Below are 27555 nucleotides of genomic sequence, written 5' to 3'. Positions count from 1 at the left end.
CTGGCTTCCCCCAAAGAATAAGGGGCCTGTAGTTTAACCCTCATGGGGCTACAATTCCCAGCACCCTTAACCAACTGCAGTTCCCAGGACTCCTTAAGGGTGCTAAATGTATGGTATGGATGTGGCCTGTGTTCTCTAGGGGACTGAGCTGAGCAGTTTGTGTACTGGCTCCTTTCAGACATTTCTGAATTTAGAGTAAGAGTTCATTGCTGCCCTGCACAGCTCTTCACCCCTTCCTCAAGAAGGCAGGCAGGTCAGCTCCAAAGGCAGGCACTCTTCAACCTAGGCATGATGCTAAAAGAAGACTTGTAGGAAAGCAACCAGATTATGAATCACCTTCAACGTGACTTAATGACACTTTGCCCATACCCTGCTGGGTCTGCATCCCCTTAGTTCACGCCAAAGCATTTCAGAGTGTTACCTGGCTGTGACAGTGGAGGAATTTTTGCAAAACAAACCCTAGTCAAGGAACCAGGGGCCCATGTTGTCCTCCCACCTCCTCCATCCCCCATTTCTGTACTTTCAGATCACCAAGTCAGCGCTTGCCAGCGTCTCTTTATGGTGTGTGTCTCTTTCTGTCGTTCCTCCTGGCCTGGTCACCGCCGGAGAGCATATCACCTGAGTAGGAGAAGGAGGATGGAAAGGGTATCCCCCTCAGGGAAGGCAGGACACTTTCAGAGCTGTGAGGACAATGGACCAAGTGAGTGCCATCCAGTGGCATTTTCAATGCAGTGATGATGCTGTGGAGTGGCTAAAAGATTGAGCTGCAAAACCAGGTTTTCCCTTTTAAAAAAACAAAAAACATTCTGCCTCTGCCGTGAACTAACTCATACTAAGTGACCTTAGGCAAGCTAACATTGTGTAACACCCGTACCATATATTGAAAGCACGTGGCTTCCCCCAAAGAACCCTGGGAACTGTAGATCCCCCCTCACAGAACTATTGCAAGGAAGGTTATGAAGAGAGTTGTTAGTTAAGATAATTAAAAGTAACAGTGAAATTAAGAAATGCAAATTAAGTGAAAAAGACTGGAAAAATTTTCAGATGTGATTGATGGAAGTCTAAAATTTGTATAAGATATGAAATTATGTTAAATGACCTTTGAAAATGATATGTTGAAAACTAATAAAAAGAAAAAAAGAAAGCACATGGCTTCTCCCAAAGAACCCTGGGAACTGTAGATCACCCCTCACAAAACTACAATTCCCAGTACCCTTAGCAAACTACAGTTCCCAGGATTCTTTGGGGGAAGATGTATGACCTTGGTCTCACTTTCCTATCTGCACTATGGGGGTAATAATACTAATTTACTTCACAGTAACACTTCTGAATACCAGTTGCTGGGAACCACAGGAGGGGAGAGGGCTCTTGGGCTCGCTGGTTTCCCACAGGCATCTGGTTGGCCACTGTGAGAACAGGATGCTGAACTAAATGGCTCATTGGCCTGATCCAGCAGGTCCTTCTTATCTTCTTCATACATACTGTGCAGTTGAATGCTGTAGCTTCAATCTAAGCAGTGAGCAATATGGATAGAACATACATCATAAAATCAATTAAAATTAAGCATAAGGTTTGTATGGGAAGTGCTTTGAAGACTCTAAAGGTTTGGTATAACTGTCCAAAACAATTAAGGTGGCATCTTCAGAAATGAATTGTGAGGGGGAAGAGTGCAAAATTCCTGGGTAATTAGCAGAGAAACCATCTCAGCCTCGCAGATAATTGCAAAGAACGCTTTTAAAAAAAACAGTCAAAAATCCACACCAAAGTTTTAAAAGAATTCTGCAGTCTGAGTGCACCATGCAAATAATTTATGGAAATGAGGGCAGACCTATGCATGTTACAAAAGTACTTATAAGTTCCCTTCTGGCTTCTGTTATTTCTGCAGGCATTGCCAATATGATTTGAAACTTATCTTTGCAGCTGTGACACCTAGAAACTTGCATATATGTATATATATAGAGAGAGAGAAATTAAACATCACATGCGAAGATGTGAAAGAAAGCCGTGATGGGTGCTTTTTGTTTTTTTACGAAAACAGTGGCATTGGGAGAATGAAGGAACATTAGCGAAATATATTTAACATTTTCACCACTAGCCACTTTTCCAATCCAAATGGTGACACCCCACCTCCTGACTTCCTTTCCCCACAGTTACAGGTGTATGTATATGGGGGAGATTCCCACAAGGGGAAGAGCAGGGCAATATGGTGTAGGTATGCCCACTGGATAAAGATCTACAGACCTAAGCAGCTAAACACTCCTCCTTGTTCTCTTGTGTCTCTGCTCAGAATCATGCCCTCTCAAGGTCACTGGCAAAATGTTTAAGACTGAGGCTTTCTGAACCTTGGAAAGGTAAATAGGCCTAGCGGATTGGCACTGGGAACAGCCGAGGAGCAAGCCAATCACTGCAGTCCTTGGATGTATCCAGCACCAATCACCTGAGGAAAGGTGAACAGTGGTGTTGCAGTAATCCCACCCCTTGCCTCCCTCCACCAGCTATCTCATTGGTGCAAGGAATAGCTGAGGAGTGTACACACCAATTTTTGATCAACTGATCAGTGATCAGTGCTAAAGACCTGGGGAGGGGAACTGTGGGCCACATGGAAGTCAGCCAAGGGCCACATTATGGTGTGCGGGCTGCCCTTATGTGATATAGGACCACTCCCCAGCCAATCAGAAGGCTGGGCTGGGAGCCAATCTGGGCTAAAGGTTACCTGAGATGCTTTATGACTGGGACTATGACCTCTGCTTCTCGTCCTGTGGAAGCTGGTCCATACCGGACAGCAGCCACCTTACATTTTGCTCTGTGAGTTTTTTCTCCTTATCAGGCAATCAGTAACCCACAAGGATGTTTGCTTTCAGCTTCTCCTTGAATGCTTCTGCTATTGATGATAAATAAAGATTTTGTTTGAAATGAAGACAGAAACCATTGAGTGCGAGCTGTTTCTGTTTACAGTTGGTTAAAAGCAGCTCTTTGGGTTATTGGTGTGTATGCATGTGTGAGAGAACGGATGGATGTGAGCAATATGAAGAACCATTTAACACTGTTTCAGTATAGGCAGTTGCCTGACTCCATCATTCTCAACATCATAATTTTTTTTAGCACCATCAGTGTGCAAATGGAGGTTTGCAGAGTGAACATGACCCAAAGTGCAGCCGGCTGCCACAACGAACTGAGAAATTCTTTTTGAACAACGGAAATAAGGATGGTGGAGGGATGGTGGATGTAATAGATATGTCCAAACGCAGCTACACAAAGTGAAGTTTCAGTTCAGGATGAAGACTAAGGGGGATAAATCAAAGATCTAAGGAGATTTGAGGCAGGATTTGAAGTGGGAGGGAGGTAGTGGTTTGGAAAGGAGCTCCAGACCAGACACAGGAGGCAGCAAAAGATGATGGTTGGATGTGTTTAAGGCAATAGGTGGTATCCATCCACTAACGCAAGGATTTCAGCTTGCTCAACGCAAGTTCCCCTACTTCTCCAAAGGCACTCAATGACTGGTAAATGCCAGGCACTTGTTTCTAACTTTTGTAAGATTAAATATTATTGAATTTTAATTACGTAATTTTATGTTGTCTATAATTTGATTCTAGTTGCTATGCAATTATTTACACACACACAGAGGCAGCCTTAGGCTCCCTTGCCACAACATTTCTTGCTACACACCTGAGTGAAGCCTGCCCTCCCTAGAGGTCCTGCTCAGTTCCCTCTCCACAACTGAGCTTTCTGAGAAGTTGCTAGACATCATCCTAGCACTTTCAAGCCATATTTTGTCATTTTAAGGACCAGAGACTTGCAGATGGAAGGCAAGAAAGAAAGCTGAGGTTCTTGGGGATCTCAATTCTGCACCCCGTATGCAAATTTCTGTGCTTGCGCAGTGCAATCTCCAAAGTTTGGAACAGACACAGTTTCAGCACAGTAACAATTAAAGAAGATGGGAACCCTATAAGGGACGGGGGATAAATTCAGTTCACACGGAAAGGCTAACATACCTAACAGGCATTTACCAAAGCAATGTGTGAACAGAAACCCAGCCACCCTTGAAAACTTGCCTTTCTCTGAATGTTGCAATGCAGTTCTCCAGCCCAGCAATGTGTACATGTAGATGAATATATCAGTGAAAACAACATGCAAAAATGATTTATACTAGCGAAGATTGCATGCAAAAATGTGTATATTAGGAAAAATGCACACTAAAATACTGGTGAATTTTCATGAATACTTTTTTTAAAAAAATCACAAAGTGATGTGGGAATGTGAAGAACTGAATTTAAGATGGGGGAAAATAGATTCACCCATCCCTAGATGTTGTGCTGAATTCTACTGCACCCACTTTCCCATTTGCCTACTTTTATTCTTTCTATTTTATCCTGCATCTTACTACAGTGGTATCTCAGGTTAAGTACTTATTTCGTTCCGGAGGTCCGTACTTAACCTGAAACTGTTCTTAATCTGAAGACCACTTTAGCTAATGGGGCCTCCTGCTGCCGCCGCGCTGCTGGAGCACGATTTCTGTTCTCATCCTGAAGCAAAGTTCTTAACCCGAGGTACTGTTTCCGGGTTAGCGGAGTCTGTAACCTGAAGCGTCTGTAACCTGAAGCGTATGTAACCTGAGGTACCACTGTATTACTTGCTTTATCTTATTGCTCAGTGCTGTCTGCTGCAGCTCTGCTCCTCTTATATACCAAGACCTTACCCAGCAGGGAACTTCACCTGGTGATTAATAAAGTGTCCTGGCTTAACAGTGAACTTGAAGGGCTTGTCATGGCTTGGTAATGAAGCACTTCTTACAACTCAACCTCTTGAAAGCCTCCAGGCTGGTCCCCTCACCTAGATAGGAGCCCAAGGCCCCCTTTATTTACTGTCAGCAAAGTTAGAGTGGCTTTCAATTTACTATGAACACAAAAACCACTTGTGACAGGAATTTGAGGGTGGGGCCCAGGTGTCCTGCTCTGTTGCCAAAAGGGGGGTTTATAGAGCCAAAACTCCAGGAGCTCTTTTCTTTTGGATGCCGGACGGTGGACTGTGCCTGCTTTTTAGGGTATGTGGGATAAAGCTGGTGGGGGCAGTGTGCATGGCAGTAGGATCAGTACCATGGCCAGAGATTACCTTTTAAATGCATTTTTGTGTGGAAGAAGTTGAACATGTGTGCAAGAAACTTTGGATGTGGGTTGTGAGGGCTTTCTGAAAAGAATCAGAATTGTTTGAAGGGACTAGCACTGGGGACCAGCACCATCACTCTTGGTCTTGAATGTGGAGGTGGTTGTTCCCATGTTGGAAGTGCCAACCTTTCATCTGGAAGCTGTTTCCCCTGATCCATAGAGACTTTCCACAGGGGAACATGCTGAAATATATGCACTCTGCACCAACGCAGGGACAATGTAATCTAGTCTTATACCCTACATTTAATCTATTCTTATATCCTACGCTTAATGGGCTGTGGCATTGAAAGGAGAGCTGGAGCAAAACCTTGCCATCAGCTAAGACCAGGGTTGCACATACAGAGTTATCAGTCTCCCCTGTTTGAATCTTCATTGTGGTGGGCAGAATGGGGGAAATTTGTCGTAGAGATACCATCACAATTTGCGATTCACAAAGAGGGCAACATTCTTTCTTGAACAGCGAGGAATATATTTGGTACTGACAATTTGTAGTGTAATCCTGAAGAGTGTGGGTTTTTTTGTAGGGAATTCACAGCCTATTTGTACATTGCAGTTGACATACAACAATGAAAAACCAGTTCCAGACTCTTAGTCAGGTAGGGTTCTGGGGAGGGAAGGCTGCACTTAAATTCCAATATACTTTCCCTTCAGAGAAGTTGATTTTGCTTAAACCTCAGAGCCTGAATGGTAACTGTATTAGGCATCAGGATGGTATTTGAGAGATCAGAGTGGCTGGTGGTGACGCTCACTGTGGTTTTCTTGTTTGATTGTTTTCCCTTGCAAGTGGCTTGGCTTGCTTGTTTGAGGCTCCTGTTGTTGTCTCATGGGAACCATCCACTGATGCAAACTCCTCTGTGATTGTGGCACACACCATAGTCTGGATCTATGGTGAAGCTTGGAACTGGCTGGTCCCAACTTTGTGTGGAACTAAATGTGACAGTGGCAGGTCTGTGCCTTGAAACACAAGTCACTACCAAAGCGTGATGTGGAAGCCATTGAAAATGAAGAAATTGTGCATGGAGGTGTTGAACTCTTCATGGCTTTGCCATTTCTCTGTTTTGCTCTCTTACACACACACACACACACAGAGAGAGAGAGAGAGAGAGAGAACACACTTTTTTGCTTGAAATCATCCCCACATTTGAAAATATAGCTCTGTGACATCTGATTATGCACTTGGTGCAATGAACAGGGGTAGACTTTGGAATGCAATACAGTCGTACCTCGGAAGTCCGCCGCTACTTCTGTGGCTTCCGATTGGCTGCAGGAGCTTCCTGCAGCCAATCGGAAGCTGTGCCGTGGTTGCTGAACGTTTTGGAAGTCAAACAGTTTTCTGGAACGGATTCCGTTCAACTTCTGAGGTACGATTGTAATTGCTTTGTTGCTTCAGACCATGGGTAGGCAGACTAAGGCCCAGGGGCCAGATCGGGCCCAAATGCCTTCTAAATCCGGCCTGCGGACGGTCCAGGAATCAGTGTGTTTTTACATGAGTAGAATGTGTCCTTTTATTTAAAATGCATCTCTGAGTTATTTGTGGGGCATAGGAATTCGTTCATATTTTTTTTCAAAATATTGTCCGACCCCCCACAAGATCTGAGGGACAGTGGACCGGCCCCCTGCTGAAAAAGTTTGCTGACCCCTGCTTCAGACCAAGGATCCACAGAACCCAGCAGTCTATTCTAACAGGCCTGGAGCCGACTTCCCCAACCCGGTGCCCTCCAAATGTTTTAGACTACAACTCCCTTCATCTCTTGCCATTAGCTCTGCCAGTGAGGGCTGATGGGAGTTGGAAGTCCAAACACCTGGAGGTCACCGGGTGGAGGAAGGCTGCTTTGGAATCTCACTAACAAGGTATGGCCTTTCCTGTCATTTTCTTCCAATGCCTAGTAGCTGATAGCTGACGCAACATATTATTTTTGGCTCATGCAACATACTAATCTATGTTTTAATAATCGGAATGCCAATTCATTAAGCAAATGGCAAAATCCATGGAGTTAATATGCCAATTTTCAAAATATTAATTATATATATGCTATTTCTTTATGCTAAATGGGATGACCATGGCAGGAAATGCTGGCTGCTCCTACTTATCATAAGGGATCAATTTAAGATAAGGTCTTCACTGCCTTTTGGTGGTGAAAGTCATTTAGCATGCCATCCAGAATTCTGCTACTTGCCCAAGTTGTGAATAAATAAAGAGGTGATGTCGTTTAATGGCTAAGAGAGTAAACTATGAATCAGGATCTCCGCAGCTCAAAAGCGATCTATGCATGCCAAATATTTTATTATTATTAAATTGCTGACACTCTTCCATGCTTTTATACACATCAAATCACCAAAGTTTGATTTGGAGCCCTTTTTGAGTTCTGCATAATTTAGATGTACATTGTGTTCTTGGTGTAGTGTCATTTTAAGGTGCTAAATGTTAAAATACGTAAGTCAGAGCTGCCATGGGGTTGGGGGCACCCTTTTCCTTGCCTCCCACACTCTACTCTGCATGGAAGCCCCAAACAATGGATCCTTTTGCCCACTCAAAGGATGACAGAGATTGTCAGAAACAAGGGCTGCTGTTTGGTCTCCAATCCTGAAATGCAGGATTGCCTGGATAGTGCCTGGAAGATCAGAAAGTGGAACCTTATGAGATAGAAGCAGAACCTAGTGGTGCCTGTTTGGGGCCAGACAGGAGAGCCGGTCTGTGCCTGATATCTCACAGCCTGGTGGACATAGGGCTAAACAGAAACACTGCAGCTTTTATGCAATTACCTGCTGCCTTTATTTTGGCTTCTCACCCTGCGGTTTTACAATTTTTTTGAGACTCGGAAAATGATGCTAAAATCCTGAAGTTTCAGGTCAAACCCAGCATCCTGCAACCCCCTTTAGAACCTTTCTCAACTATCAGTTGCAGCAGTCAATATATAGAGAGCACCAACTTCCAGAAATTGACAGCAGGAGGACAATACCTCTCTTATCTTTTACGCTCAGTTGAAATGAAGGTCCTGACTTCTGATAATGGGAGGAAGAAAAGAAAACAGTGGGATTTCAAAAGCCTATTCTGTTGGCTTTACAACAGCTGGACAAATCTTTGAATTAGGGGAAGTGGAAATAGAAAGAAGGAGCTGTGAAAAATTGCAAGAGAACTCTGAGAAACTGGGTTTGCACCAACTGTCTTGTTTCTCTGGTACCTGTCAGGGGCACAAAAACTGTTCCCTACTTTGTCCCTGTCTTTGCCTTTTTGAAGAGATTGAACATTTGGAAGCTGCCATTTAGCTCAGTACTGTCTGTTTTATGGAATCGTGGAACTGTAGAGTTGGAAGGGACCATCTAGTCCCACCCCCTGCACTGCAGGAATCTTTTACCCAATGTGGAACTCGAACCCATGACCCTGATATTAAGTCACTACACTGCCTGTCAGCAGCTCTCCAGGTTTTCAGGCCTACCTGGAGATACTGAGGCTCAAACTTGGAACTTCCTGCCTGCAATCAGATGCTCTGCCACAGAGCTATATCTTTCCCACTGGGGACACATTTTACCTTTTGGTACTTGTGAACTAGAATGGCTATTCTTGATGTATCAGCCACTTCCACCTGGCCTCTAGAAACTCTTGTCTCTAGTGCGCACCATCGATTCACACATTTTATTCCATTCTGAAGGAGCGTCCCCACCCCCATTGTTCTACCTAGACACTGAGGTCCAGTGCCGAGGGCCTTCTGGTGGTTTCCTCACTGCGAGAAGCCAAGTTACAGGGAACCAGGCAGAGGGCCTTCTCAGTAGTGGCGCCCGCCCTGTGGAAAGCCCTCCCACCAGATGTCAAAGAGAACAACAACTACCAGACTTTTAGAAGACATCTGAAGGCAGCCCTGTTTAGGGAAGCTTTTAATGTTTGATGCATTACTGTATTTTAATATTTTGTTGGAAGCCGCCCAGAGTAGCTGGGGAAGCCCAGCTAGATGGGTGGGGTATAAATAATAAATTATTATTGTTATTATTGTTATTATTATTATTATTATTATTATTAGGCCTCCAGGGAGCTCTGGATGGTTAAGCTGAGGGAGAAGAATGACCACCTCAGAGTTACCCAGGGAACTACATGGCTGAGTGAAGATTTGAACCTAGGTGTCTCCAGTTGTAGTCTTAACAATTTAGCCAGTATGCCACCTGATTCTAAGGACAAAGTTGATTCCAGTTGAGGGAATATACACCAAAAAACCCACTTCTTTCACACACCTGAAGTTCACCTGGGCCACACAAGAAAGGGAACAAAGTGCAGTGAGACTTGATTAACTATTGAGACCCTGCGGGACAATAGATACATTGCTGTGGACCTGGACAAGGACGTGGACATTCTAGAAAATGAAGCATACTGGATGTCCTTTGACAAGGCCATATCTGCTAGCTTAACTTTATGTCATGTGGTTTTTGGGGGCATATAGTTGGGAAATTTCATGCATGCTGCATGGAGCTTCTTGGAGGAATTTGGGGAAGGGGTGGGATTCAAAAGTAATAAATACACATATTTTTCTGTTGGCAGGTGGCTCCTCACCCGAGGAAGCATTAGGAAGTGGGGAGGCTGCCCCACCACCCTCCTATCGCAGAAACACACATGAGGTAAGTTCCTAGGGACTGGAGAGCTTTGAATTTTACTTTGTCTCACTAACAAGGAAGCTTTTCTTTCTGGCAGTGCTCCTTGTGTCTTTAATGTGCTCATTGCAGGGAGAAATTCAACAGGTGAAACTATTGGCCTCCCACTAAGCTATCTCTGTACTTGCGTGTTCAGACCCAGAAACCTCCCCCCTAAAATAAATTCACACTTGACTCAAATTTTGGTTTGGTTTTTGGCAGAATTTAGGCCACAACTTTATTGATTACAGAAAGTGACTGGTTGCATAGGCTCTGGTTCAACTAGCTCCCTGCCATGCAGGGAGCGCTGACCCAGGGTTCCAGCATAGGTCAGCCAAGGGTGAACACCTGGATAAGCGGAAAGCCAGGAACAGGCATCTCCGCCACCCAAATGTCCCCCTGGACTCGGGCATGGGCACAACCCCCTCTCAGGGGTTGACCAAACCATCAAGTCCCTGGATTCCTTTAACAGAATACCCTTCACATAGGGATGGTGAGAGCGTTCTCCCATCCCTGTCACCTGAACCAGAGCCTATCTGCAACTTTACAAGTTGTGACGACTTGCTACGCTGCAGGCGAAACCCAAATGGCAACAGCCAATCAGCCAAGTGGGGAAAATTCCTGCCATGCACCTGTCCCAACAACAGATGATACACGACGGCATAGCAAGGTCAAGCGCAGCAAGCCCTAAAAGTAGGGAGAGGTGGATGGGTGTTCCGAATGCACGCACCGAAAGAGGAAGCTCAGGGTCACATGCATGGGCATAAATAGGTCCCTTGAACCGTTTGGACTGCGTCCCATTGGCCAGATTGTACCCATCTTGAAGGGACCTACCAATCGGGTGTTGTGGCTAACCAATTATACCCACCCGCAACACAGGGTGTCGGTTGTCCAGGTCTCACCACAATACGTGCCCTCTTTAAGGAAGGCCCCGATTTGTTGAGTTTCTGCCTTTTTTGCTACTGCTAAAGAGACCTGGGCTGGATCTACACTGACCTTTTTAACGTTATTAGAACGATATTAGATATATCGTTCTAAAATGTCACAGGACATACTAGTAAGTTAAAAACGTTCCTTATCTTTTTGTGTGTGTGTTGTCAAAAAGCAGTTTCCCTACTGCTGGTTGCTCTGCAGCGCCCTCTGTTGTCACGTTTTAATAACGTATCATTCACGTTACAAGCGAAAAACATAATATGTCCATCTATGTTATAAAAACCATAACTTATAAACCATGAGTGTAGATCTGCCTAAAGAGCTCTGAAAGGGGAAGGGGAAAGGTGGCCACCATAATCGCAGGGCCCTTTGCTATACTCCCCAGGCATTTGTAGAACTTCATGAACTGGTCATGGACAGGAACAACGAGCTTCGCTGGATGGAGGCTTCTCACTGGATCAACCTGGAAGAGGATTTTGAGGAGATGGGGCACTGGGGAAGACCACACCTCTCCTATTTGAATTTCCAGAGCCTTCTGGAGGTGCGCAGGGCTTTCAGCAAAGGTGAGGGAAATTGCTGTGAGGTTTGTGCCTGTTGTCGCTCTGTGGCATTCAGGAAATGCAGCATTTATGTATGAATTGGCCCTCAGGTTGAGCACAGGCAATCATTTTTAGGAGCAGCTCTGCTTGCCTACAACACATAGGCAAACATGCCCACCACTTCCAATTCCCTCTCGCCTAAATCCTGATTCTACGTTATTTGTCCTTGCAAAGGGGAAGATATACAAATTCCAAATGACCATGTTGTTTTGCCCCTAGAAGAGATGTCCCTAGGATAATTTTGAAGACCCTGTCCAGGGCCCCACAAAACAAGGGTTATCTCTTTCAGTAAAGTTTGATATTAATACATATATTTTTAAGGTAGCTTAGGGGGAAAAATATGTTTCAACCCATTCAACAGCATGAGCATAACCTTGCTGAAAAATCTGGACTTTCCGAAATAAGAGTGACAACAATTTGTTGGGGGAACTGAATAGTCACCTGGAAAGATTCCCAAATCCTCTTCCTTTGTACCTTTGAAATTTTAGCAGGCATATCTTCTGAATTGTCAGGTTTCAGCCAGTGTGTTCCTTCTTTCTACTCTTCTAGGAACTGTTCTTCTAGACCTGCAAGAGAAGAGCCTAGCTGGGATTGCCAATCAGATGCTTGATGAAATGATCCATGAAGGGAAGATCAAGCCGGATGACCGAGAGTTAGTCTTAAGGACTCTCCTACTTCAGCACAGGTACACTTCCAAAGCACAGCACAAAGTCAAGGCGTGATCCCATTCCCTCCCTGCTGGCTCCAAATTCAGCCAGAGTGCAGGAGGGTGCCCATGTCATATGTGGTGTTTGTGCCACTTAGAGAGTCTCTAGAGTGCAGTGTGTTGCTGATAACCCCAGACGCACTGGCAGAGGAAGAGGAGTGCAGGGGGAGCGCACTGCCCCCGGCAGCGTGATCACGGCAGGGTGCCATTGTGGCTGCCCCCCGCCATGCTGGGCACCACACCCCCACAGGTGAGCCACACCGCCGCCTGCTCTCTGCCCCCCCCCCCGGTGAAGCTCTGCCACTGCCCAGACTTCCTCCTGAGCTTGAATCAGGGGCAGGGAAATATCCTCACAACCATTTATGAGGGTTTGGAAGCTCAACACTACAGAGACAATACCTTTCCCAGCTAGGACTGGGCCTCATCTGCCCCATCTTGTGTGGGGTGTTGAGCCTACTGAATATTGGCTCCCAGTTTCACATGTATCAGTTGCCTGTGAATGAAACCAGTCATAAAGTATTTATTAATTTTAATTATTTACTGGGTGCCTGCTTGTCCGAGGTCCTAGACATTAAACTTTTCTCCTTCCCTCCCTGCCCCTTCTTTCTTGGTTCCTTCCCTTCCCCTCATTTATTTCCCCCTTTGCCCAGTCACCCTGATGAGTCTGCTTCAGTGGGGACTCTTCTGCCTGGGCGGCTGGACAGAACTGATGGCCAGGACTCAGGGCAGCCACTTCTGCAAGAACATCACCAGATTGAGATGAAGACCTTCCCTGCTGACTCAGAGCAGGTAAGAGAACTTTCAGTCAGTGGGTTTAGGAGACAGAGAAGACCAATCTTGTGAACTCAACTCCAGGAACTCTGGGACTTGAACCAGAATGGAGTCACACTGTGTTAAGGCTGGGACCAATTTGTGATCAGTCCTTGGAGCCCTCTTCAGGTATAGAAGGGCACTTACAACCCACTGTTCATTTGTAAATCAAAAGCCTTTCGTTTTGTATGCCTGTTTGGCACCATAAGATACTGATGCTCTGTTCTCCGAAGAATGCATGCAGATTAATAAGAGCACCTTTACTCAGAAGTAAGCCTCACTGAGTTCAATTGGATTTTCTCCCTGCTAAGTATATTTAGAGTTGCAGCCTGAATCTGCAAAAGTTGTCATTTAAAAAAATAAATATTAAAATTTGGAAATATCAAATGTCTTTTTTATCAAAGTTAAAAAGCTAATCTAAATAAAAAGACAGACCAGAAAGGGAAAGAGAGAAAGAGATAGAAAGACAGAGAAAGAAAAGAGGAAAAGGAAAAGAAAGAATATATATCTGTCAGCTTTATATAAAAAATATTTAACACATCCACTTCAAGATAACACCCAACAAATCTACTTTTTATAAACCAACATTATCTTCCATCTTCAAACCCAAATGTCATGAGTGCATTTTCTTTTCCACACAAAAAGGCTATAAGAAGTTTCCAATCTTTAGTAATTGTTGGTAATGACCTTTCTCTTATTAACATGGCAACTTTGCCATCTCAGCTAAATCCAGTAATTTTGACAACAGTTCCTCCATTGTAGGTAATAATTATGAGTCTTTCCATCTTTGTGCATATAAACGTCTTGCTGCTGTAATCATATTTTGAAAATGAAGTTCCATAGCCTTTTTCAAATTATATATTCGTAAGTCCCAAAAAGGAAAAGTTGCCATGATTTCAGGGAAGGGTGAGTGCAAATATATACGCATTCTGAAGGCAGATTTCTGTTCCAATGGTCAATATTTGCATTTATTTATTTATTTTAAAGAAAAACTAGTACAAAATTTAAAAACAACAATAACCCAAGACCCCCACCAAACACAGCAGATCTTCATATTTACATGTTAGATTTGGAGTTGACATTCACAACTAAATGATTGACTGACATAAATGACTGAAAATTCTAATTCATTCATAAAAATGAAAACATTGTATTCTCAGAATCCCCCATTCTGAGGGCAGCAACAGAGCACATACTGTGAGATGAACTTGGGCCATGTCAACCTGCCTCATGACTTGGGGGTTAACTGCTTGCTTCTCTTGTTGCAGGAAGGCTCCAGCGGTGGTATTAAGAAGCCACTGGCAGATAAGATCCCACCTGATGCAGAAGCGACACTGGTACTGGCCGGTAAGTACTCTTAACTTGTGCAATGGCACTGTTAGGACTGGGCAGTGGGACCCTCATAGCCCTGGGACCTTCAAATGGTGCCCGAGAGCTAGAAGCAGCAACACATATACAAGGAAGGGTAGAGCTTTGGCAGGGTGAGAGTGGCTGTGAGGTGAGCCAATCAGACACCACCTATGGGGTTGTGGAGGGGCCAATGAGAGTCTTAGAGCAATGAGGGGAGGCCAGGCGAGAGATTGTGGCGGCCATTTTGGGTGCCATGCTCTCGCTCTGTGCTCTCACTCCCCAAAAGTGCCGGGGGGGGCTGCAATCTTGTGCAACCACCAGCAATGCACATTTGGGGGCATCGCCTGAGATTGCACCCCCAAAAAGCACTGGGGGGGGCAAGATCACGATGCGGGTCATGTAACTCACCCAGGAGCACATCTTGAAAGATGCATGTCCTGGTTTTTGACCTGAAAAAGTTGGGCAGTATGGATTGTAGTCTGCCCCGATACCTTCATGAACACAAATAATAAAGAATACCTAATAAACAGGATGTCTGGAGGGCTCCTTTCTCAGAGGTCTCCAGATATTGGAAGAAAAAAGAAGGAACATTGAATGGGACCCAGGGCCTCAGTAGTCTGTGTTAGAGCTACCCTATTAACCACAAAGGACTAACGAAAGCATTTCTGTGCTCCCAGCTCCATCTTCCTTCTTCCTTTAAAAAAAAAAAAATAACCAAATTTAAAATCACAAAAAAATTAACCAGATTCAAAATGTCTGTCCAGCGTAGCCTTAGACGTTTTGGTGTTTGAGATGGAAAAATCCAAAAAAGATGCTCCCTACGGTTGCTACAAATATATTAATTTTTAAAACAACAACAACAACAACAACAACAGACAACTTGCTGGAGTTTAAAATTGCCACAATTTTGCCCCTCCACCCTACATAATGGTAGAGCCAGTCCTGATTCAAGCCAACATGGGATATAATATAACTTCTTCCTTCTACAAGATGTATGCTAATCTAGCAAGTTTGGGAGGAAGGAAGTATTTTCTGGTTCTTGCTTGCCTTGTGTGTTTTGTCAGGGGGAGCCATGTTTCTCCCCGGCAAAAATGCTGCTTCGCTTCTCTATCTGGCTTAGCCAAACTCATTTGCAAACTTTGCTCACTTTGCTGTCTCTCGTTTTCTTCCCGTGTCCCTATTCTCTTCCACTCCACCTCCCTTTGCCTCTGCCTGGATCCCTTCCTTTCCTGCACATGGTTTGTGTTTCTTTTTCTTTCTGTTTCTGTGCTAAGCCCCCTAAATGATGCCCCATACCCATCCATCCTCCTTTCAGGCCGTGCCAGCATCGTGGACCATCCCACTCTAGCCTTTGTGCGCTTGAAGGATGCTGTAGAACTGGACTACGTTCTGGAGGTTCCTGTGCCTGTCCGATTCCTTTTTGTGGTTCTGGGCCCAGATTCCCCTCACGCCAACTACTACCATGAAATTGGGAGAGCCATCTCAACAATGATGTCCGAAAGGGTAAGTTGGAACCCTCCATAGCTTCAACTTGCCCAAGAAAGTACAGTGGTACCTCGGGTTACAGATGCTTCAGGTTACAGACTCCGCTAACACAGAAATAGTACCTCAGGTTAAGAACTTTACCTCAGGATGAGAACAGAAATCACGTGGTGGCGGCGCGGTGGCAGCAGCGGGAGGCCCCGTTAGCTAAAGTGGTACCTCAGGTTAAGAACAGACCCCCAGAACAAATTAAGTTCTTAACCTGAGGCACCACTGTAGTTGGAATTTCCTTTCAAGGAAGGAAGGATTGTATAGGTTAGGCATGGGGAACTTGTTGCTTTCCAGGTGTTGTTTTCCATCCCTTCTGACCATTTTGCCATGCTAGCTGAGGCTGGGAGTCCAGCAACAATATTCTGCAGGGCCACAGGCTTTTCCCATCCCTGTTTTAAGATCTAGAATTTCCCTGCATCTGCTCAATCACCTGAGTATGGTAGACAGAAGCACTCTGGAAAGGTTGGACCTCATACTCGTGTTGCAAGCTTAACTTAACTCTTCTGGAAAAACAGGAGCTAAAAGTGTTAAAAGTAGCATGTTAAATTAAACAATGTGGACCTGGCCATGTGCCACAAGCCATGTCATCATTCAGGACACAGGAAGATCCTGTGGAAATTAACGCCAGGAACTGCCCCTTTTAAACTCTCCCAAGCACAACATTTGCCTCCCTGAGTCTCCATGTTTTTCCTTCTTCCCTGACTAGGTGTTCCGCCTTGACTCCTACATGGCAGGAAGTAGGCAAGACTTGTTGAAGAGTCTGGATGCATACCTGGACTGTTGCATCGTCGTCCCGCCCTCTCATATCCAAAGTGAAACGCTCGTTAAGTCGTTGTTCCCAGTGCAGAAGGAGCTCCTGCGAAAAAGGTACCGGCCGGAGGAGAGGACGGAGCTCACCAAACAGCTTGGTATGTATGAATCACTGTGGGGTGATCTGCAGGGAACTTTGCCTGATCGCTACCAAGCATACCTAGGGAACCTAGGAAGCTGCCTTAGGCTGAATCAGATGATTCTGTCATCTAGCTCAATATTGCTTCCACTAAGGGCCCATCCATACTTACGTTTTGCCTCGCACTTTCTAAGCACAGGTTTGTGCTTTCCTGGTCCATGTCCAGGCACTCCCCCGCCTCCACTGCTTTTCCCAGGAAAACCTGCTCTTTGATGTGGAATTGGAACAAACAGCAACTCAGGTTTTCATTGGAATTATTGTCTGCAGTAAAGAGAGGGTTTTCATAGGGAAAGCACTGGGGCAAAACAAAGCACTTGGACACGGAGATTCAAAGTGCAGACCTGCAAATAATAATAATAAAAATAGTAATAATAATAATTTTACCCTGCCCATCTGACTGGGTTACCCCATTCACTCTTGGCAGCTTCCAACATATATAAAAACATAATAAAGCACCAAACATTAAAAGCCTAGAATGCGACACAAAAGGGGGTCTGGAAGAGCCCTAAGTGGAAGTGGCCCTCCAGGATTTGAGACAGGTCTCCTAGCCTTACCTGGAGATGCTGAAGATTGAGCCTAGACTCTTCTGCATGGTAAGCAGATGCGCTCTCCCTGAACTATGGTACTTCTCAGATGTTGTATATTATCACCCAAACAGTTTGGTGTGTTTGCTCCCACATGGCTTAATTACATTTGCAGAATTTTTAAACATACATATTTTTATACATGTATTTTTATTGATTTTCAGAAGTGTCTAATAAACTCATTTTGTATGCAGGTTTGACTAATGTACACATTAAAACAACTTCTAATAGAGTGCATTTTTAGCACTATTTTTACTAATATATTCATTTTTATGCATACTTTCCCATGATGTATGTATTTTTGTAAACATTGCTTGGTTGTAGAACTGCATCGCAAAATTCAGGTAAGTGAGAATTTCAGAGGATGGCTATGCTTTGGTTCTCACAATGCTTTGGAACCTGAATTTGATGGATTCAACTTTAAACAAGAACCAAATAGAATTCTTCACCCCTGCAGCTGCCCCACACCTAATGTCATAGATAATGTCAGGTGTAGGGCAGGTGTGTGTAGCTTTGCCAAACCTCTTCACAGGCCAAATGTGGAGACCTGTTGTGGGGTTCCTCACCGCTGCCTTAAGGCTTCCCACAAGATTTGGGATGAAACTCATGAGCTCCACATAACGCAAAACCTATGTTCGCAAAAAGCGAGGCTTACAGCCCTATTGCGGCCTCCAGTAAAACATCAGTCCTCTTTTCCCTTCATTCATTCAGCCTTGTCAGTCCCTGTGTTCTTATGTCTCATACAGAGCAAGAATTGCGGGGCCAAGCCTTCAAGACCCCAGAAAAGGATGATGATGACCCCTTGAGCAGGACTGGCCGGCCTTTTGGAGGGGTGGTGAGGGACATAAAACGCCGGTACCCCAAGTACCTCAGTGACATCACGGACGCTCTCAATGCTCAGTCTCTGGCTGCCGTCATCTTTATCTACTTTGCTGCCCTTTCTCCTGCCATTACCTTTGGAGGCCTTCTGGGTAAGGGAGCTGGGGCTGCTCGCTGCACCCTGACAAGTAATCACAAACTGATTATAAGTGAGGAAGTACTGTTATGAAAATGAGGAAAATATTGCATCAAACTGGAGTTCCCAGCAGCTCAGCACCACTTTCCCTCTTGAGTTTCTGCTGGACAAAACAGGACGGGAAGTAGAATGACATAAAGTTTCCCAGCAGGTTGGGCTATGCTGGTTTGTTTATTTTCTCCACATCCTTCTCATACGTAGGTGGAGCATGGCAGGGGCGAACAAAGGCTAACCAACACCGAGGGTGCGGCAAACCACCGGATGCGCACGCATTGCGCCACTACGTACAACGCATGCATAAAACACCGGGCATGTGTTGTACATAGTGGTTTGCCGCCGGCACCACCTAAGCGCCATACGGACAGTGGTAGGATCCTCTGCTCATGGCTGCAGCAGTGGCAGAGGGATCCTCTGGCTGTAGCGGCGAGGGAGGGATCCCACCGCCATCTGTACAGCGCTCAGGCGGTGCCGACAGCAAACCGCTATGTACAGCACATGTGCGGCATCGCTACGTACAGCGCATGCATGCAACACCACGCATGCGTTGTACGTAGCGGTTTGCCGCCGGTGCCGCTCGAACGCCCTACAGACGGTGGTGGGATCCTCTGCTCGCTGCTGCAGCTACAAACGGAGGATCCTCCACATGCGGCTGCGGTGGTGTGATGGCTGCTCGTGCTGCTGCGCCCAGGGGTGGTGGGGTGAGCACCCCGCGAAGTGCCTTCTTGTCACCCCTCCAGACATGGCACGGGGGGGGGCGCCATCCACCCCCCTTGTGACGCCACTGGGACTTGGCCACATGAACAACAGCTAGAAAATTATGCCAGAAAAACCCTATTAGAGGCTACTTCCATGTCTTGCTTGCTGACTGATTTGCTTATAGAACAGTTTTATACCACTATTCCCATAATCAATGCTCCAACATAGCTTACATGTAAAGTAAATAGTTATAAAAGCAATTTAAAGCACAAAAACATCTGTATCACCTTTGGACTGCAGGCACTCCTTTGCTACTCATCTTCAACTATGTGAAATTTATTTTTTGACATTTATTTTATTCTTTTAATGGCTGGATGCTGGTAAACTAAGAGACCTTGGTGACATCTCCTCCAGCCAAGGGGTTCGGGGAAGAATAAGAAAGATAAACTCTGGCACACCTTCCGGAAAGATCTCTAGCTTACATTACAAAGCAGATACTTAATAGACCTGGTTATTTACTCAGCAAGGAAAATAGTTTGACAATTTTAGCAGTCACCCCCTCCCTGGTTGTTGTTTCTTTTGCAGAATCCTGTCTTACAGCTATAAAATCAGAGGGCTGGAGGGGACCCTGAAAACCAAGGCCACCCACAACCCCAAACTCATTACAGTAATTAAGGCTGGTGATAGATGGCATTTGTTAAATAGGACTTAAAGGGATTTTTGCTCATGGTGTGCCTCCATTCATGTCACTTTGAGCTTCGACAAGCAGGCTTTTGTTTTGTTACTCTTACTGATGTGCCAGTTAGATCTCTGAAGTTTCTTAAAGCAGGAAACACCCCAGGTTTGTTCTTTCTTGCCGATAATCTGCTGTTGCTTCCAGGTGAGAAGACTAAGAAGGAGATGGGAGTATCTGAGCTTCTGATCTCCACGGCAGTCCAGGGTGTCATCTTCTGCTTGCTTGGAGCTCAACCTTTGCTTGTGATTGGCTTTTCTGGCCCCCTTCTGGTCTTTGAAGAAGCCTATTATGGGGTAGGTATCCTGCTATAAATAACATCCCTGTTGAATGATTACTTGTTTCAACACACTGAAAAGCTTCTTTAAACTTATGCAGTCCCCAGATCCACCCTGCTAATCAATGGAGATCACCATATGTTACCCGTCCATTCAATGGTTACCATAAGATGTAGTGAGGACTGTTAGTTTACACTGCTCTTAAAACAGGGTAGGCAAATTCGAAATGGAGGACAGTTCTATTATTCATGGTCTTTAGCTATTACATGAAATGGAACTTCCATGTTTGCAGGCAGTATATCTCTCATTACCAAGAACAGCATAGAACCCTAACCACTTTCCAGGTGGTTCTAGCTGATCACAGATGGAGACAGAATGCTAGATTAGGCAGCTTTTGATCCAGTAAAACCATTCTGCCTGAGCGTTTGCAGGTTTATTTCCATAACCCTAAGACGGGGTGGGAAGCATTTTGCCCTCCAGATGTTGTTGGACTCCAGTTCCCATCAGCCTCAGCCAACATGACTAATGATGAGGGATGGATGGGAGCTGGGAGTCTAAAAACATTCACATTCCTGTCATAAATGGCAGAAACTTGCTTCCTTTTAAAAGATCAAAGCTCAGATTCTTAAGATGTTGAACCTCACATGTACCAAACTCTGCTTGCTTGTTGTGACCAGAAGCACCTGTGCACTATACCCAGACCTGGGTATAAATGTCTATGCAGGTTTCACGGGAGGAATGGGCTACAAGATTTCAGCATGGCCCATGTAGTGTATCACGAGAAGGGCCAATACTCTACATTCTGGATAGCTGTTTCATTCCAGAGCAAGTTCAGCTGAGGGGGAAAGAACCATCAACATCTCACTAGCTTCTCCTTTGCTTTCCTCTCTGCACCCCACCCGTTTCTCTCTACACAGTTTTGTCAGAGTTTAGGGATTGAGTACCATCCGGGGAGAGTCTGGATCGGCCTCTGGCTTATAATATTGGTATTGGTGGTGGTGGCTTTTGAGGGCAGCTTCCTGGTACGTTACATCTCCCGCTACACCCAGGAGATCTTCTCCTTCCTCATCTCCCTCATCTTCATCTATGAGACTTTCTTCAAACTCTACAAGGTAACATGGCTTATATTTCATTCTCCCTCCCTTCCTTTGCTTTTGTGAGGGAGCAGCTTTGCTGGCACAAGGAACAGGCTGCTTCATGGCCACAGGGTTCCTCAAGACCCGTGAGGCAGGGCTGAAAGTTGGTCCATCATGGCCGTGTTTGAGCACTGAGCTGTACATAGTACCTATTTTCCATTGTCTCATGTGTGGCTTGGCTTCCTTTGTGCTTGAATGCTGGCTCCTGAGAGATTTGGGGCCCATCCACATTATCATTTGTCCAAGAGGCATTTTATTATTATTATTATTATTATTATTATTATTATTATTATTATTATTATTACATGGACAGGCGGAGTCCCCCTAACCCCAGGCAACCCCCGAGCAGAATAATGACTCAAGAAAATGCGCTATGGGATTAAAATTGCCACAACTTTATTAGGTTTCAGATGTAGGGAGACTTTGGCTCAGGCATTGGGCATTTATCCTTCCCAGTCCCCAGCCGGGGATCTGGGGGACATCAGGGTTATCCAAAATGTGGGGGATTGGCCTGGCTCTGGAGAACATATGTTCAAGCAGAGAGCCCGCCCCCTGTTTCGCCGCCGTTGCAAGGGAGAGCAATGACAACCTCTCAGCGTATGGCCAATGCCTCCCCTCAAAACTGTAGGCTGAGCCTAGTCCATGCCAGGGAATAGTTGGCCCGCGTCCTCAGATCCAGAGAGAGAGTAAAAGAAAACACCAGGAAAGATCCTTCTTTGGAGGAAAGCAGTTTTATTCTCTGTGCACAGGAGACAGCCAGCAGAATAATTTCTGGAAGACTGACTGCCTAGCAAATACGCCTCTGCAGACTTTCTTATACCTTGAGTAGGCTCTCTCCCTCCTCCCCACGCCCTCCAGAAACTTCCCCAATCAACTGGAAAGTTTTCAACTTATTTTTAGCATGTCTATAGCCCTCTAAACAGCCCTCCCTATTGTTCCCTATAGTGTCTTTCTAAGCGTCCTGCATCCCCTCGTCCAGTCTCCTCCTCCCGTCTCCCCGTATGTGTCCTTTTTATCTTGCATTCCTAAGGTAAGAAAGCGAGGCTATTAGCTTACAGTCTCTGTCTTATCTTACATTCCTTCGAGGGCCCCTTTTGCAGGTCTGGCTATTTCTAGCTAAGAAATTGACTTAGACAGAAAATATGAAGATCCTTCTTAGGTACATATGAAGATCCTTCTTAGGTACAAGGTACAAAGTATAGAAAGCAAAGGTACAAAGTATAGAAAGCAACCCTTCCCTCTCCCTTCAAAACGACCCCTTTAACGGGGAACCCTGGGATCACCACCGCATGGGCTGTGTGGGTCACTGCTTCATGCCCCCTCCCATTTAGGAAGATAGACTAAAGGATACTGCCCAAGGCCTGAAACCGCCACCCGAGGCCACAAAATCGCGGTCTTGCCGCCAAGACTACCTACACCTGAAAAGCGACATCCATTCCAAAAGGCCATGCCGAATGTCACTCAATTTCAGCTCTGTGACCAGAAATCACAGGGCAAATGGAAGTGTGGCTGGGCTCTTGGTCTCGAGTTCTGAGCATGAAAAATGACCCGTCTTCAGACTTTTCATGTTGTCTTCAGGCAGACCACACCATACAGTTAAAGCACAAGACTGCCCTCAAAAAAATCCTCGAAACTGTAAATTGTATGGTCCAGAGCTTGGAGTTTTAGCTCTGTGACTGAGGAAACTACTTCCTCCCAAAGGAGCACAGGGAAGCTCAGGCCCAAACCGTATGTTACAAGGAACACACAGCATCTTCCTTACAATGTTTTGTTAAAGACACACGGTATGTGTGTAAGAATGAAAGATATGTTTACGAAGCTGCCACCTAGTGGCCAAAAGTGTTTCTTGAGGAAAAATTTGGAACTGAGCATGCCTATGGCCTTTGGGAGTGGTTCCAAGATGGATGTCAGACTAAAAACTATATAACAGAAACCAAGATATTAATCCAGTTATTGTTCATTAAAACTCTCGCAGCTTGCTCGGTTTCTGCCTGCCACACTCCATTTCAGAGCTTGATGGTGTCATGCTGCTTCTTTAATTAACCGTTGTCTTGGAGGCAATATGTGAAAAACAGCAGCTGTGTTTCATGTTAGTCATTTGCATCTCAAGCATCTTTCTCAGTGTTCTCCATCCCATTGTTTTGGTTCATCAGGTGAGCAAGAGACAGGGCTTTGAGGTTCTCAGATCTTATCCCCACAAGCTTTTTTTCAACCAAAGTTGCAAAGGTTTTTTTATTGCAAATATGCAGTCATTTGCGTGTTTGTTCCCTGTGGCAATCAGCCCTGCCACTTTTATCCCCATTTTACAGATGGAAAAACCAAGACAGGGAGGCACAAGACTTTATCCAAAGCCACCCACTAAGTCCATAAGCGAACAGTGTATCTCCCACATGCATTAATATGTGCTCTGTTAATCTCAATTGATGTTCCCTGTGTATTACTGCATTTCTGCTACTGAGAGATGTCCTTTTGTCTCAGCTTGTTACACCGTTTCCCTCCCTCTCCACTGCCCCCAAATCTTTGACCATGCATAGCTACATTTTATGACGGCGGTGACACCTTGTACAGTCTCCACCTTCTGAAATCCTCTAGCCCCTCCTCTCCCTCTGCCCCTCCCTGGTAACAATTTGGCCACAGGAAGCGAGGCTGTCATGACATGGTTTCCATAGAAACTGAAGAGCAAAAGCAAGAAAGGAGAGATTGAAAACATGTAGGAAGAATGAAATGGAGCTCTAGCAAATGTTTAGAAATTAGACTGGGTGGACTAAGTGCATAGGAGACGAGCCTTTCGGAGACAGATGTTTGAAGGATAAGCAGCAGAAATGCCGGGCAAGGGCCTAAGAACAGGGGCAGAGGTTTCAACCTTGAGTCCCTGTTAGCATTGTGGTCTGCACAATATATTTTTGTTACTTATTTTATTGACTAAATTTGTATGCCTCCCTTCATCCAAAGATCACAGGGCAGTTCACAACATAAACTAGGCCTGATCTATGTTTGCAGCGGAGCGAAGGGCTAGAGATCTGAGGTAGCAGAATTCGTGATATGATTTCAGACTGAAGGTGGAGGGACACTTCTTTCTTTCTTTTACACGATGGGGATTCAAAATGGTACCCCACTGCCTGTATTCTAAAATGGTGCAGTCAACTCTTTCACCTCCCTCTGCTTCATACGTAGACCAGGTCTAAGAGTTACTTGTGTGCTGCGGGAGAAAGGGTAGGAATTATTTTGTTGCATGTAACAACAACATGATTTGGGTGGCGGTGTGGGCACGTGTGCTAATTTTGGCTGGCTGTGTTGTATGGTGTCTCAAGTCCTTCCCACTGTCCTACCCATTCCACATTCTAACACATCTTCCCTCTTACAGATTTTTGAGAAATTCCCTCTGCAGAAAAACTATAACGTCACCGTTGTAAATGAGGATCCAGACTATCCTGTACCCAACACAGCCCTGCTTGCCCTTATCCTCATGGCAGGAACGTTTTTCATCGCCTTTTTCTTGCGCCAGTTCAAGAACAGCAGTTTCTTTCCTGGCAAGGTAAATCCTACATTGCATGAGTGAAGTAGGACTTTGGCATGTTTGGGGATTTTGGAAGGGAGCGGCTTAAGTCTGTGCCTGCACTAACAAGTTTGTTCTGTCTCTGTATAATGGCCAACCTACAACTGGATTTAAATAGCAAAGGGCAGACTTCAAACTGAAGCAACAAGACACTGGGAGAAGTATTTTGGTCAGCAAATTGGTTTAGAATAAATGGGGCTTCCTTAGCATTCCTACCACATTGTACCTGAAGCATTAAAAAGTAATAAACAGAGCTGCAATGTTTCATCAATTAGAATAATCAATTTATAACGTGCCGATTGGAAAGCAGATTTTACATTTTTTGTTGTTATTTTTATCACAAGTAGTTCTAAAAACCAGATATGGCAGGTGCTATCTTTTAAGAAGCATTGCTTCTGATATTAGAGATAAGAAGGAAAGCCTCTTCTCTAATATACTTGCTGCAATAGATGTGTGCATCATCTAAAACCAATATATACTTTTTTTGCATAAGGAAGTTGATGCATGTTCAATCCATTAATCGCCTCATCAACTAAGTTTTCTTTAATCATCACCATCATCACCATTTTATTATTTGTACCCCACCCATCTGACTGGGTTGCCCCCAGCCACTCAGGGGGGGCTTCCAGCATATATAAAAACATAATAAAACATTAAAAACTTCCCTAACCAGGGTTGCCTTCAGATGCCTTCTAACGGTTGTATAGTTACTTATCTCCTTGACATCTGATGGAGGGCGTTCGACAGGGTGGGCATCACTAACAAGAAGGCTCTCTACCTGGTTCCCTGTTGACCTCACTTCTTGCCTCACCACCAGAAGGCCTATACTAGGCATAGAATTCAACATCTTAAAAACCTGTTTTGGTAAAAACCAAGTTCTGATGCTGTAAAGGCACATGCAAAAGTGTATGGGCAATAACTTCACAGAAGACAAAAAGGAGAAAAAGCAGGATTTCAAGGCAACAGACAGGGTTGCCTCCACAGCCCTTTCATTCCAGTGACTAAGGCTACAATACTATGCACACTTACATGGGGTTAATTCCCCCACGGAACCCAGTGGGATTTAACTTCCAGTTAAAAATGCGTAACATTGTGCTGTAGCCTACCAAAGAAGTAGCATAAATTTTACCAATGTAAGCAAATGTGCTTAAAATGCAAAATGATGATGGTGAGGATGAATTCAATTTATATACTGCCCTTTAATCAAATGATCCCAGGGCCGTATATAACATCAAAACACATTACAGAACATAAAAAGCACCAAAATAAAAAGCATGCTGACAGAACAGTCTAACATGACTTGCAGAATTTGGTGCAGCGGTGGTATGAAATTGTTTTGACTGCAGAATATGCACAGCCCAGTGTATCAGTCACAATATATGACTAAAGGGTTGCTGGTGCAGTTTCTTAGTTTGTCCCCCTTTTAAGCTGAGTCTAAACATTCCCTTATCAACATTGAGGTCTGTAAATCACCCAACAAAAACAGTCTCTGGCAGTATTACCCCTTTTTTTTTAAGTTCCACACTGTTCGCATGTTTGAAGGGGAAGGTCATATTTCTCATAATCAGATCAAAACTTTTAAAACTGAATTAGTTATATTTCCTTTGTCTCCAGGGTCAGTGTGGATGCCTGCCCTGGTAGCTGAGAACCTCTGTTCTATCTCATTTCCAAAGATACAGCTGGTCTTATTCACCTCTCACCTCCAGCCCTATATTGCTGAATTAATGTGGTTCTTTCTTACTTCTTATTTTTTGACAGATCCGCCGTGTGATTGGTGACTTTGGTGTCCCTATTGCCATCTTCCTCATGGCATTGGTAGACTACTTTATTGAAACCACCTATAGTCAGGTGAGTAGCTGGTCACTATCAGTAGCACCCTCTCCTTCCTTCTGTCTAAGTCCAGTGGATTCCAGTTTTTGATATCCTTTCCGAGCAGAAAAAATGAGCACTGACTCACTTTCCTGTCTGGGGTTGTCAGCATAAAATAATGTGGCGCTTCCTGCACTGGGGGCCAACAGAACTAGAGTTCATCCGTATTCATTTTGCTTGTTTCCTCACAGAAACTGAAAGTCCCCAAAGGCCTTGATACCACCCATCCAGCAAGGAGCTGGTTTGTTCATCCACTTGGAGAAAATGGGGAGTTTCCCTGGTGGATGGCGCTCGCTTCCGTTGTGCCAGCCCTCTTGGTCTTCATCCTCATCTTCTTGGAGTCACAGATCACCACGTAAGGAATTTGGAGAGTGTATAGGAAAGAAAAGCAGCCACAAGGGTCAAGTTTTGTATCTACTGCAGTGAGGGTGTTGCTAGGTACTTGGGATACGGGTGGTGCTGTGGTCTAAACCACTGGAGCCTCTTGGGCTTGCCAATCAGGTCAGCGGTTTGAATCCCCACGACAGGGTGAGCTCCCGTTGCTCTGTCCCAGCTCCTGCCAACCTAGCAGTTCGAAAGCACGCCAGTGCAAGTAGATAAATAGGTACCGCTGCAGTGGGAAGATAAACGGCGTTTCTGTGCACTCTGGCTTCCATCACGGTGTTCCGTTGTGCCAGAAGCAGTTTAGTCTTGCTGGCCACATGACCTGGAAAGCTGTCTCTTTAATAAAAACGAACTCATAAACAACAAAAAGGTTTATTGATAAATATTTTATTAGGTTTGTTGAAAGAGCAGACACCAATACAGATTTGAATAACATTTGCATATGCTAATTTATAAGCATAGCTGCAAATGTAACTCAAGAGAAGAAAAACAAGCTTTGTCTCCTGCTGTGAGGGCTTACTCTGAGCTATGGCATGCCAGCGTGATTTTCTACACCCAGTATACTTATATGTGAATTGGACACCTCCATCCCACCTGAATTGCTTTGGCAATAAATGCTTCTTATGGGCATGTTAAAAAGAAAAC

At 44.8% G+C, this 27555-nt stretch overlaps 1 protein-coding gene across 2 annotated transcripts in view; it reads left to right on the top strand.

Moving 5' to 3' along the window:
• The window catches only part of SLC4A1 (solute carrier family 4 member 1 (Diego blood group)), a 43970-nt gene that overhangs the window by 9591 nt on the left and 6824 nt on the right, over positions 1 to 27555 (top strand). Inside the window, exons 1-14 of one of the 2 annotated variants that reach the window (XM_082195663.1) lie at positions 554 to 700; positions 9691 to 9767; positions 11098 to 11275; positions 11861 to 11996; positions 12668 to 12806; positions 14096 to 14174; positions 15493 to 15680; positions 16417 to 16618; positions 17990 to 18214; positions 19835 to 19983; positions 20883 to 21077; positions 24466 to 24636; positions 26416 to 26505; positions 26718 to 26881. In XM_082195663.1, the coding sequence (XP_082051789.1) occupies positions 559 to 700; positions 9691 to 9767; positions 11098 to 11275; positions 11861 to 11996; positions 12668 to 12806; positions 14096 to 14174; positions 15493 to 15680; positions 16417 to 16618; positions 17990 to 18214; positions 19835 to 19983; positions 20883 to 21077; positions 24466 to 24636; positions 26416 to 26505; positions 26718 to 26881 (2135 nt within the window). In that variant the 5' untranslated portion in view covers positions 554 to 558. Of the gene's footprint in view, positions 1 to 553; positions 701 to 9690; positions 9768 to 11097; positions 11276 to 11860; positions 11997 to 12667; positions 12807 to 14095; positions 14175 to 15492; positions 15681 to 16416; positions 16619 to 17989; positions 18215 to 19834; positions 19984 to 20882; positions 21078 to 24465; positions 24637 to 26415; positions 26506 to 26717; positions 26882 to 27555 lie in introns of those variants that run through there. The other variant, XM_082195664.1, reaches the window with a different exon arrangement.

The sequence above is a fragment of the Podarcis vaucheri genome, assembly GCF_965113315.1.
Source record: "Podarcis vaucheri genome assembly, chromosome: 13".
Lineage (NCBI taxonomy): Eukaryota > Metazoa > Chordata > Lepidosauria > Squamata > Lacertidae > Podarcis > Podarcis vaucheri.
The sequence above is the reverse complement of the archived record's forward strand: the minus strand, read 5'-3'. Positions and strand labels throughout refer to the sequence as shown.